This window comes from Arachis stenosperma, chromosome 9 (genome assembly GCF_014773155.1).
Source record: "Arachis stenosperma cultivar V10309 chromosome 9, arast.V10309.gnm1.PFL2, whole genome shotgun sequence".
NCBI classification, from domain to species: domain Eukaryota; kingdom Viridiplantae; phylum Streptophyta; class Magnoliopsida; order Fabales; family Fabaceae; genus Arachis; species Arachis stenosperma.
The window spans coordinates 14,614,286-14,627,698 of NC_080385.1; the positions used below are offsets into that span (position 1 = coordinate 14,614,286).

Here is a 13,413-nt window from a genome sequence, read left to right on the forward strand (position 1 = left end):
TTTATTTATTATTTTATTAAGGAACGGTTTTTTTGGTTGAACCACAGTTAGACCGGTTGGACCAGTAAACTAGTGAACCAATGACTAAAACGATTCGATGACCGGTTCGGTTTTCAGAACCTTGATCTTTATGTATCAACGACGATATTCATAATCTTGAAAAATTACAGAATCCACTATGGTGAGGACACAACCAATATTAATGAAACTAATGTGAAAAAAGAGAAAAGCCAATAGTGTCATTGATAACAAATCCAACTACAATAATGAAGCTACCAAAAGAATTACAAAAATGGGAATACAGGAAAACATATGTGAACCGAAGGGGACCAAAATCTCACTTAGAAAAAATCCAATTCAAACGACAACACAATGATACTACTATATGGTGATTGTACAGTTTGTCCATATGAAAAAAGAATAATAAATGCTATAATCTAATAATTTCTGCCTTCTAAAAGTTCTACCAGGCAAAACAACTGTATCAACTATTATAAGGTCAGAAATGTGATCCCCTTTTTTGGTTTTCCCATGGTTTCCATTTCTATTATGGTTTGAAATAACTTTCTAGGTAGCTGAAGGCAATATATGACTTGGCACAACATGAGGGAAGAAATCTTTACACCAAAAAAAAAAAAAAGAAACAATCTGAACTGCAAGTTTTGGAGCCAAGCCGCAACCGAATCGCTTCAAGTGGGAACCAAAAACCACATGGTATTTAAACATCTTGGGTTCAAAATCAATGTGATGATGGGGTTTAAGGTTTTGGCCATTCTGACCTTTTAATTTGAATCAATGGGGATCTGAGAAGGTTATGCATCCACCCGAAATTCCAAATACAGAAGCTCAGCTAACCTGCTCGCCGATCAAATCGAGACCAACAACCAGGAAGCTTATACCTTGAAATAATAGGAAGTAGAAGTGAATTCCTTGTGCAGATAATAAGCTTCTAACCGAAGCAGTTAGCAAGATAAATGCGAGAGCAAGTTCTTTCCTGAACAGAAGATTTCTCTTCGTCTTTCCACTTTTCTTAGACAAATCTAGTTTGCTTAGTTCTTCGATGCCCGAATCCGAGGATGATCTATGAAGAGTGGCAGATTGCATTAGAGGTTCAGATTCCTTCTCGTAGGCGATCAAATCTGTCTCTGATGACCTTCCTAGTTTTTTTGTGACTACCCACTCGTAAGAACTTCCGAAGCGAAATAAGCCGGATACCATGGCATTGAATTTGGTCACTGACATGGTGTTCTCAAACAGAAGGTATGGTACAATGAATGGAAATGAGCGTGGAGCCGGAAGAATGCTTAGGACAGACATGAGGCCAGGAATGTAACAAACAACTAAGGCAGGTAGTTCAGCTTCGGGAAGGAACATCGTCATTGGAAGAATGAAGCAGAAGAGGGTGAATGAATAAAATGGAAGAATGAGCTTCCTTAGAAGGAAGAAAAGAAATATCATATTGGCCTTCTTTACCCAACTAATCTGGAGAAAATAAAATTTACATCGGCACAATAATATTAGATCCTTCTGTAAGTCAAATACTCAATTATTTTTAATGAAATGGATGACATAAACTAGGTAGCAGTACATGCATTAAAAATAAAAAGCATATTTGATAACAATTATCTATTATTTGATTCTCTCTACCTTCAATCTATAGTGTTTATGAAGATTATACACAAATTTAGAAAAGATTTTCAAATGAAGGAGCTATTAGAATTATCCTGATTAATCCTGGTAACCACAAAAGGCAACTTCAATGTGTGACTGATTGAACATCTTTGTAAGTTATTTTAAGCAATAATTCTTCCAACTCAACCACCAAGAATAGGAATTCTTAGTGAAACAGGAAACTTGGAAATCAAATTTTGACTTTAAATGACTGAAAAGCTTTCAACTTTTGTATTATGATTCTAAATGTAAATATTTTAATGTAGAGGAAATAGATGTTTGTATATTTTTGTGCCTGCTACCTATGTTTGTCTTAAACTAGATTTAGGTTCTTTTGAGCATACACACCATTCTTACTTTCACTATATAATAACAGAATAGTAGTTTCCTCGATTTAAGATAAGTCAAATTATTCTTAAAAGAAAACATACATAAAATTGAATACCTTCGATCGAAGAATGTCAAAAAAGCATAGACGAAACAATTGCATTGGACCAGAATGCCATCGGTGTTGCTGCTTCTTATATGCCTCATAGGTCTCTGGAAGCTCGCAAAGGCACTGCAAGAACCATAAATAGATATATAAAAACTAAAATATTTCAGATTAAGCTGCGATATTTGAAATAATGCTCACCTTAACGTCATTGACAAATACAAACTTCCATCCATGCAGATGAGCACGAACGGCAATATCCATGTCCTCGACAGTTGTTCGCTCCAACCAGCCACCACTGTCCTCTAGGGCCTTTATTCTCCAGACACCTGCGGTTCCGTTGAAACCGAAGAAGTTTAGGAACCAGCCATTCACCTGCTGTTCAACTTCAAAGTGGAATGATAAATTTATGTTCTGCAATCTTGTAAGCAAGTTCTCATCCTTGTTTACAAATGCCCATCTTGCTTGGACTAATGCCAAATCATCATTTCCCTTCAATGAGAGAAAAACAAGAAGGACCAATCAGATTACAAAGACTCTCGCACTCGATACCAGAACCAAAGGAATTTTCATTTAGCAATCAATTTTTTTTGTCCTCTTTTAAATTATTTAAAACAGTTGCGGTATTTATTTAGTTCATTGGAATATCTTCTTTATACAATGAAATGATTTGTTAATAACTGCCATTTGTGATGACATCTCTTGAGCTGAATTGTTTATTCAAACCAAATTTAGAAGAGGGGATATAAAAAAAGGAGATGCATATCACACTTATTGAATAATAAAAGAAAATTTATTCTTAATGTAAATTGTTAACTTCCTAGATTTATATACTTAAAAAGAAAAACTCAACTATCCGCATAATGTGTTGCACTTGGGATGAATTGGACCAAAAATTATGATGCCACAAAAGAAAGTGTACTCCGTTTCATAGTTGAAGTTAATAATTCTTCTTCCTCTTATTTTTTCTTTATCCCTTAAATGTATAAACATGAATTACCTCGAAATAAGGTATCGTCTTCAATAAGAAATCTGGAGTTGGCTGAAAATCAGCATCAAATATCGCTACAAACTCATAATCCTTAACATAATCACAGCTCATTGCAGATTTAAGATTCCCTGCCTTGTAACCTGTACGTATGAGACGATGTCTATATATTATGCGAACACCCCTCTGTTGCCATTTATGCACTTCTGCCTTGATGAGTTGTTGGATGTCTACGTCATCCGAATCATCAAGAACCTGTACAAGCATTCTCTCTTTTGGCCAATCCATGATACAAACCGCTCCAATGGATTGCTGGTAAACCTATGGTCAACAAGGTACGAATTATGATGATACCAAAAAGGAGAGTATGGTAATATAAATTAAGATACAAGATTCTCAGCTCATACAGAAAAGTCAGCACCATCCATGTTCCAATTGATAAAATCAAAACATTTCCAAGAAAGTAACTATGCCAATCGCCATCTAAAGAAAGAACAATCTTATCTAATTCACTTTGCATTACAAATCAAGACATAAAAAGTAAGACCAGCCAACTCAGAAGTTATAGGTGTTCATGAAACCAAATCTGCCTTGTATGCAGGAGAAATTTTTTTTTTTGTTCCCTCTATGTATGTTTGTGTTGTATGTGAAGAAGAAGATTATCTGAAACCTGAGTAGGATCATGCTTGAGGCTGTCACCAAGTAGAATCTCAGGAAAGTATATAGACAGTCTTACCCTCGAGCAGAGCGTCTGGCATTTGATTTGGGGAACTTGTAGGTTGCAGGACAACAATCTTATTATTATGCCAAGGTTAACTCTCTAGATTTTAAAACTAGTAGGTCTAATAAATCAAACTTTAGATATTTTGTGATGATTAGGCTAAGAGAGCACTCCATTGCAAAACAACCCAACTTTATCCAGTTAAGGAAGGTCGTCTACATAAATCAAACACTATCATACTGCATCAAAATCCAATTTTCCCAAAAATACTTCTAAATCAACCATCTTCTCTTCTCTACAACTATTAATTACTAGTTTCTCATTTGAACCTATGTTGGTCTTCTCATCGTATAACTAAAACACCTTTGGCGAGTCAACAAGCACACAAAACATTTTGAAACTAGACGATTCTGCTACCATTTTGTGCTTTACCTGGGCTTTACACATCCTTCTCTTTTATTTTCCTCTAAATTCAACATGGTACTGGAGCAGTACCACTATTTTTCAATTCAATCCCCGACACCCCTCTCAGTTTTGGTTTGCCCCAACTCAGCCTGTTAAAGCTTAATTACTTGGTTATAAATAACACCCTACATATAAAATCCTACCCTTCCCCATTAGAATCCGTTTCTTTTCAGAATCTCTAACAATCATATCCTTTCTTTAATTCTACAATGTTGCACATAGTTTTAGGTCACTATCTCAAACTAGCCATTCACATACATTTCCATATTTTACTTCCGTATTTTTCTAGATTTGCAGCCATTATGGAACTCAAACACACACTTTGACACCGAACCGTCAACCTTTTCTAGTTCAAATTCGTCTAGAACATCAACATTATGCAACAAGTTCCCTAACAAACATTGACTTTAGACTGATAAACCAACAATTAAAAATTCATTGTCAAATTAGAAATAGGGTAAAATCCAGTTCACCCCTGTGGTTTTTTTAGCCCTGCTCAATTTCCACACATCAGAATTTTTTACCCAAAAAAAAAAAGGAATAATTGTGGTATCACTAAACCACCTCATTTTTTGTTTTACACAACTGTTAAAATCAAATGCAGGTTAGCACCACAAGGCTATTCATGAGCCCTTATCATTCATTTCACCAATGAAAGAACAAAATTTAACATGCATGGTATTTTACAAAACAGTTTACATCCAATGAAGAAACAACACAAACCCAGTGAGGATTATTTCAATTTGATCCTTTGCTGGTGTACTGCTCTGTAGAATTTAAGGATTTGAAGAGACAGAGAATGCACTAACACCATTCAACAAAGTTGAACATTAATTTGAGTCAAAAGAGACGACGGATGAGGTTTACACGCGAGAGAATTGTATACAAAGACATAATTAAATCATTGATATAAATTCTATAGCTCCAGCAACAGAGCCATCCATGACTGAACACACATTGACAAATTCAAATGAAATTCACAAGAAGGTGCACAAGAATAGCTCTTAGATTGTTTCACTTATCTAATCATCCATTCAATCAACAGAACCTTATTACAAGTTAACGTTAGTATGCCAACAAATATGTGTCATATTACTCCAGACAAATGTTCTCCAACCTATAACACAAGAAACTATAATTTGGAAATGAAGCATTACTTAAGCATCTCAATAAGTTAGAAAACCAAGTTGGCACCATAAGCACAAATCACAATCAAATAAAACAAACCAGCATCAGCATTTTTAAATATCAACAAGTGCAACATTAACAAATCTAAACGACAAACATAAGAAAAAGAATTCGTTTCGAAAGGACAATGGAACCTACATCATTCTTACCTCCCTCTCATTGCACATGGGAATCTGAATCAACACCATAGGATATTCTTCCACATTCACCTCCCTATTCTCTCCAATGCTGGCATACTCAATCGAAGCCACCGGCTTGAGCCGCCGGAACTTGATCCAAAAACACCCCAAGATCAACACAATCCTATCAACTGACTGCACAATGAACAAAAATGTGCACACATTGGCCAAACCCTGCAGTGGCGGGGCAAGGTACTCGGCCCGAATCTCGAGCCATCTGGCGTAAACAACTCCCACCATCCCCAGCACCTCGGCGGACCCAACCACCGGAGGGCTGAAATGCCATCCTTTAAAGTATGCTAACAATTCAAACCCTAATAAGAGGATCACCACAATTAGGAACGCCCTGATCGCCCGGTAGAGCCGCGACGAGGAATCGGACCGCGATCCGGCCGAGGAGATCCGGCGGTTGGCTGTCCGGACGAGATGAACGGCGCCGTTCGATATCCACGCAAGAAACGCGCCAACCTGCTGGAATTTCAGCCTCACAACCCATGACAGCTGGCGTGCGCTCCGTGCCCGGTCCTTCTCCACCAATGGATCGGAGGAACGAGCTTTTCCGCCGCGTCCGCCGCCTCCACCACCACCCTTGACATCGCCGCCTCCCTGGATGTCGACGGAAAGAAAAGGAGCTGATTCCGCATGGTGCTCCTTGTCTTGGAAAAGGTCTACGTTGTTCTTTTCTCTCTGCTTGTTCCACCATTCCTGAAACTCATAGTTTGGTGCACGAGACATAGGAAGAGTAACAATAACCGAAAAAAAAAAAAGAAACAATGAATGAGGAATAAATGGTAAGAAAAAAAAAAAACGAAGAGACTCGAGATCTTTTGTTTCTTCCCCTTTTTTCTCTCTTATTTTTTGGGGCTGTGTTTTGATGTTCTATTTTTTTTTTCTTTTTGGTGAAGTGTGATCCAAATTCCAAAGGCAAATGACGAATGAAAGCTAGAAGAGTATAACTATATTTGGAAAATGTGGAACCAAAATTTTAGCCACTTGATCTTGTTTCAGCTCATTTTTTGTTTTATTGTTTTATTTTTTTTTCTTATGGCACCGACGCGGGTGTTGGCTGCAACGAGATCTGTTATTATTGAGCGGAGGACGGTGGCGCGTGAAGTGGGAGATGGGCGCGTGGGTGAAGAAGGAGTTTGAATTGGATTTGGCTCGTGTGTTTGTTAACTGAAATGATGGCAGAATCATGTGAGTTCAATTAAGGGAGACCAGGGTAACCACGTTTTTATGTCGCTGTTCAGATCGCGAGACTACTATTGCTGCTACTTCTACTAGTGCTTCCTTTCCCTTTTATATCAGTTTCGGAACAGGATCAGTGTTTTACTTAACTTATCTTGGGAAAATCCACTGCCCAGTGGGTTTCTCAGTTCTCACTTGTGTCTCTGTCATTGTGTGTGCAATTTCATTAGAAAATAACGGACAAATTATTAAAATAGTACTTAAAAAAGTTATATAATTAAAGAAATAATTTTAAAAAATACCAATAATAAATAAATTTTAAAATGTGATAAAATAATTAAAAACATCAAATTTTAATATATTTATTTATTAATATGACATGAAAAATGAAATATTCTTTATTTTTAAAACATTTTAATTTTGCTCTAAATTTTTTTTGTAATTTTTGTAAAATAAAAAAGTAATAAAAATTCCCAGTTATTTGCCAAATACAACATTTGTTTTCTAATTATAAAACAAAAAGACAGTTTTTTATTATTTTTGTCACGATTTTTAATTTATTTGTCGTTGGAATTTTTTTTTTTTTTTAAATTTCGTCAATGATACGGATTATTTGGTACCATTCCAATAGTTTTGCCAAAATTAAATAAATCTTCATATATGAAAATAAATTAAAAAATGAATCAAGTAGATAAAGCCACATAATCAAAGGATTATAAGTAGTAAACTCTCCATTCCCAGAATGGGTGTCGAAGAAATTCACCAAGTGTCAAGTGTCAACAGCACACATTTTCTTAGCAGTTAGTCCCCATTTGGACCAAATGGAACAACAAAGAATAATGCTTATTTAATAGATGTATTACAAGGCGATTGAGAGACACCGATAAAAGCTTTTAAAAAGTGCAATTTTTAGTTTTTTACCATATCCTTATGCATCTCTAACTTGATCTGCCAATATAATTAAGCGAAGTATTATCTATCAAATCAAAACATTTTGATGAAAATTACTAGTACTCATAATTTAAGAAGAAAAAAAAAACAAAAACAAAAGGAACATAACAAAACAAAACTAAGATAACAATACGCGTTAAGTCACACTAACGTGTTATGGCTTCATTCAGAAGGTGATGACGGTGAAAAATCACCAAGAATGGAACCAATCCCCAACAAAAACGAATAAATCCAGAATACAAGTATGAGAACAGAACAATTAGGCAGCACCCTTTCCCTTTTTCTTCTGGATTTTCTTCATGTAAAATTCAAGCTCCTTACCTTCCAAAATATAGCTGCAGCATTCAAGAAGGAATGAAACAAGTAACGGATCAAGAATCAAATTAGACAAAATTCAGTGCAACCCAAACAAGCAATATTTATATGCATTACCCGTCAGCCCTGCCACATTGACCAGGTCGAGAAGCAATGCAAGCCAGCAATCTCCCACCACCAAACTGCTCTTCAATATGGGGATCAAGCTTACGATCTTTCTGACGTTTCTCGATTTTTCTCTGCACATGGTTGCTTTTCTTGGCTTCCTCCGCAGGGGTCTCACCTTCCTGCAAATGAGACATCAATGAATAATAAGAAACACATCAGCCTCTGCACAGCACTCTTATTTATGTTGCATTTTGTGCATTCGATCTAATGGAAAATGAAAACCAAAATTCTAAAATGCAAAAATTAGAGTATAAGAAAATCACATTCTAAGGGGTGAAAAGCACGATGAAAATTTAATAAAAAACACAAGTCAAATTTAAAATAAATGCTACTAATAGATTTTCATAAATTATATGCAAAGCATCAAACAAAAACAAATATATCATATTGTCACTGTTCAGGCACTGTTAGATGTGACAAACATAAACCAATGCAAGAGTGGTTACTTAAAATCTTGAGATATTCATGAGTAATGACCAATATTATTTGTATGACAAACAATGCAAGAAGAACACCCAAGTTCAACATAGAAAGGATAAAATAAACTAATCAATTGGACTTCAGTATACAAATATTGTATGAATATCATTATGCTTACAGCTTAGTTTATAGGATTTTGTTAAAAAAGAAATATCACTTTCCCTAATTTCCTATATTGTTCGAGTTAAATTCTCAGGAGTAATAAAAATAATATCTCCATTTTTGTTTCTTTAAGGAGCAACTAGAAGTTGGTTAATTATTTTCAAAAGGCTAATTCCTTTACATTGATTATGAAGACAGGATAAAACGTGACGAAAGCTTATCATACTAAAACAAATCAAAGAGAAAAGATCAGAAGGCTTCACCTCAGCATCCTTCTTGGCAGCAGCCGTTTTCTTCTTCCTGCCAATATCAACACCATAATGCTGAAGGTACCACTGCTTGAATGGGGCAGCATCAACCTGAACAATGGCACTCTTGACAAGAGTCTGAGTTCGCACGAGCTCATTGTTTGAGGCATTGTAAACAACATCAAGAATTCGAGTCTTGCGAGTCACAGCTTCACTTCCCCATGAATAGTTTCCGGTATCCAACCTCAATGCCCTCCACTTCACATTGCCACCTCTAACACGAATCCTCCTGACCGTCTTATTGCTCGATAGCTTAGTGTTGGCTGGCTGGCGTCCAAGCTCATACCTATGTTAAATCATAAAAGTATCTTCTTCATAAAGATTATTTAGGACTCATATATATATATATATATATATATATATATATATATATATATTATAGGCCAGTTTATCAAGAAAATGTTATATAGTACTATTTCCTTTCAGTTTAGGTTTTTCTACAGGAATAGAAAACAAAACAATCTAATTGTATTGCATTTCCACTTCTGTACTTATGATTTTCTATTTCCTAAATATATAAAACAAAATTATTAAATAACACATCAGAAGAAGGAACTGGATCCTTTCGCAAATCAGGCAATAACAGATAAGCCACTTTCAAACAAGTTCTACATTTTGCATCAAACTTCTATGCAACATTCTAATGAGCTAACACTGTCAGTTCTTCATCTCCCAATTTAATCCAAGAAGCCTAAATAAAAAAATGAAACTAACTAGATCCAATCAAGGACAAGGGTTGAAATTTGGGAGAATTTGGGTTTGAAACTAAGTCACTTCGCAAAAACACAAAATGAAGAAAAACACGGAGAATCGAAAGAGAGAGTGAAATCGTACTTCCTCTTCTTCCTCCAAACCTTCTTCTTGCCACCAGTGGCGCGCCTCTTGTGCATAGAATCCCTGGAAATACCTGCAACACAACAAACAAATCCATCATATAATTGGCGTTGAAATTAGATTCAGTGAAATCATGACATAATTGGCGTTGCAATTGGACAAGAGCGATAATGTTGATTGAAGCATACCCATCTTGGCTGAACCAAAAACACAGAGTCGGCCTCTCCCTGCTACCACCTTAAACCCTAATTGTGCCTTATATTATATATATATACGAGCTTGTGTTCTCTTTCTCTTTGGGTCAGGGCTTCTCTTTTTTTTATGACCTAGTTTCTCATCTAAATTTTTTCTCCTTGGATTATGATTACAGGCCCAAATTGAGCCTAATGTTAATTCTAATCAGTAACTGGGCCTTAACCAAAAAAGTAACTGGGCCTTGTTTGGTTGGGTTTTCCTCAACCGGACAACACTTTGTCCAAAAAAAAATTGTAAGCGAGCCATACACGGAAAAATGATTTTATATAATTTTTATCTTAAATTTTTTAATTTTATCACTATTCATAATTTATGTCTATTTATTATAACCTTTTAATCTCTTATCTCCACTATGATAGTCTTCTTCTATTATAGAATATAAACTCTAACTACTGATTTTTATCTCTTATCCCAATTAATAGAATATATAAAAGAGGATTTGCTTGGGAAAATAAGTCACTAATAAAAAATTGACAAAAAAGTTAACTATTTGTATATTAAATGTTATGTATTTAATAATAACTTACTTATTATGAATAAGACTTTAATTTTAATTTATTAATAGTATAAATTATTAATGTTTATTTAAAATTAGATACATTGACTGTTGAAAGTAATTATTTTTATTGATATACCGATATGTAATTATATATATATATATATATATATATATAACTTTTTTTATACTATAAATACATCAAAATTAAATTTTATAAATATCTTCTGTGAAAGATCACGAGTTTACAAATTTTAAAGATTCAGCAACTTCAATATCAAGTCGAAAGAATAATCTATAAAACACTCTAAAACTTAAATCATTAGTGTTTTACAATAGTTTATTTGAATTATGTGTTCCTTTCTGAGTTTAGTTTTTTTTTTCTTTTTTTTTTTTCTTTTATTAGACCTTTCTCAGGTAATCGTTAGACATGTACTACCTTTAATATGCATTTAGGATCATGATGTGACAATTTTCTGAATTAATGATTTTATTCTCATTTAATGGTAGGTGTGTGCTATGGTGTTTAAAAAGCATTGCCTAATTACTAAAATAGGTAAAATAATTAATTTTAAATTTAAAAGTATAAAAGTTAAAAAATTTAAATATTTAAAAGTTACTATAAAAAGTAACTTAGGCAAAAGTTAGGCACCAAATAAAAGGCACCATAGAATTGGCCTTAATGGTATACCTGTTAGGCTTGATTGAGCTGGTAACATGATAAACATGTTTAATTGACATAATGAATATTTATTCTTATCCAGGAACAATATTCTATTATTTTTCATTCATTAGTTATTTTTTGTGCAAAGAATTCTCTCTCCCACACACACACATATGTATATATATATATATATATATATATATATATATATATACTACTTTATTTGGTTTGTTATATATTTACTTATTTTCTTTTTAGTATTTTTTACTTTTACTTTTCTTTAACTTTACAAAATTTAAAAAAATTAAAAACTTTAAAAATAAAAATATAAAATAAAAGCTCTAACCAAACACAGCCTAATTTTCTTTGAAAGATTTCTAGAGAATTGACTTTTAATGGTCTTGGCCTCTTGGAGGGCACTATAAAGTATCAAAGGGTGCAAGATATCTGCACACTCACACCACCAATCACATATAGAATTCCTGAACCTAAAGCAGCAACCAACCATGGTAGTAAAGGTGTATGGTCCAGCATATGGTTGCCCAAAGCGGGTGCTAGTTTGTCTCATTGAGAAACAAATTGAGTTTGAAACAGTGGATGTTGATCTCATCAAGGGGGAACATAAGGAACCTGAGTTCCTCAAGTTGCAGGTCTGTCTTCTGATTTTATGTTCTTACTTTGCTTCATGGGGTTTCATGATTTCTTCTTTCTTTTTATTTTTTTTCTTTTATTTTTTTATGTATAATTATACTAATTTTGCAGCCTTTTGGAGTTGTTCCTGTTATTCAAGATGGTGATTATACTCTCTATGGTTAGCCCACTCAAATTTTTACAAATTTCAGCAATTTTTTTTCTTTTCCTTTCTTAAGTTCCATGCTTAGTAATTTTATTTTATAAAATTTTTTGATCTGGAAGTTTAATTTTGATGTACTAACCATCAAAATTAAATTATTGATTTAGACTGAAGAAAAAAAAATGGTATAGTTAATTTGATTGAAGTGTACATAAATTATATGGACAATAAAAAACGAAAAATGAAAAGACGTAACAAAATAAAAAGATAAAAAAATTGATAGCAAAAACAGAATTAATAAAAAAAAGTAAAAACTCAAATATAGTCAATTCTACATGAAATTAATATTTAAAAATTGTTAGATAATTTAATTTATTTGACTAAATTTTTATCTAACAACTCTTAAATACCTGAGTTTTTATCATAAAAGAATACAGACGAAATTAAAAGAAATAAAAAAAATATAGCAGAAAACATAAAAAGATAAATAAAGGTTTTACTAAAGAGAATCTTTCACTTAAATTCATTATAGTTAATGCACTTTGTGAAATCAATTATGCAGAATCTCGTGCAATAATAAGGTACTATGCTGAAAAGTACAGAGAGCAAGGGACTGAATTGCTAGGAAAGACAATAGAAGAAAGAGGTCTTGTAGAACAATGGCTTGAAGTTGAAGCCCACAATTTCCAACCTCCAATCTACAACTTAGTAATGAATGTTGTATTTGGTCCAATCCAGGGTGTTCCCTCGGACACAAAAGCGGTTCAAGAGAGTGATGAAAAGATTGCAAAGGTGCTTGACATTTACGAGGAGAAGATAATTAGATAAAGCTAGCTACCATGCTGCTAATAAGGACCAGTCGTTTGTTTTTGTAGTTTGCTTTTGTGTCTGTAACTCTTTATCATGATGGGTGTGCAATAAGTTGTTAAATGATAATAAATATCTTGTGTTCTTGGTACTTTGGTTCAATATCTGTGAAATCGGACCAATCATCAAATTGTTTATTATTGATTTATTAATTTAATTGGTTTCACTGTAATTTAATTAAAAATTTTATTTTATAATAAAATTTTAATAAATATATTAAACATAATTATAGTATAATATAAATTTTAAAATGTCATTCAAATTAAAAATACATAAAAGTATTATAATCTTATTTAAATATAAACTCAAAAATCAAATAAAAAAATCAAATATAAAATATTAATATT

At 33.4% G+C, this 13,413-nt stretch overlaps 3 protein-coding genes across 3 annotated transcripts; 1 reads left to right on the forward strand and 2 right to left on the reverse strand.

Moving 5' to 3' along the window:
* Nucleotides 1-216: 216 nt before the first annotated feature.
* Nucleotides 217-7,009, reverse strand: LOC130948467 (probable xyloglucan glycosyltransferase 6). Its single transcript, XM_057877211.1, has 5 exons — nucleotides 5,616-7,009; nucleotides 3,105-3,413; nucleotides 2,306-2,596; nucleotides 2,117-2,230; nucleotides 217-1,482 (listed from the first exon to the last, which is right to left on the reverse strand). The coding sequence occupies exons 1-5, from the start codon at nucleotides 6,378-6,380 to the stop codon at nucleotides 847-849; spliced, it is 2,115 nt and encodes a 704-aa protein (XP_057733194.1). The 5' UTR covers nucleotides 6,381-7,009; the 3' UTR covers nucleotides 217-846.
* Nucleotides 7,010-7,895: 886 nt separating this feature from the next.
* Nucleotides 7,896-10,230, reverse strand: LOC130947515 (40S ribosomal protein S8). Its single transcript, XM_057876208.1, has 5 exons — nucleotides 10,180-10,230; nucleotides 9,992-10,064; nucleotides 9,113-9,443; nucleotides 8,217-8,386; nucleotides 7,896-8,119 (listed from the first exon to the last, which is right to left on the reverse strand). The coding sequence occupies exons 1-5, from the start codon at nucleotides 10,181-10,183 to the stop codon at nucleotides 8,044-8,046; spliced, it is 654 nt and encodes a 217-aa protein (XP_057732191.1). The 5' UTR covers nucleotides 10,184-10,230; the 3' UTR covers nucleotides 7,896-8,043.
* A 1,551-nt stretch (nucleotides 10,231-11,781) lies between these two features.
* On the forward strand, nucleotides 11,782-13,027 carry LOC130949112 (glutathione S-transferase F9-like). The gene is made up of 3 exons (XM_057877932.1): nucleotides 11,782-12,056; nucleotides 12,169-12,217; nucleotides 12,762-13,027. The coding sequence occupies exons 1-3, from the start codon at nucleotides 11,913-11,915 to the stop codon at nucleotides 13,025-13,027; spliced, it is 459 nt and encodes a 152-aa protein (XP_057733915.1). The 5' UTR covers nucleotides 11,782-11,912.
* The last annotated feature ends 386 nt before the right edge of the window (nucleotides 13,028-13,413 follow it).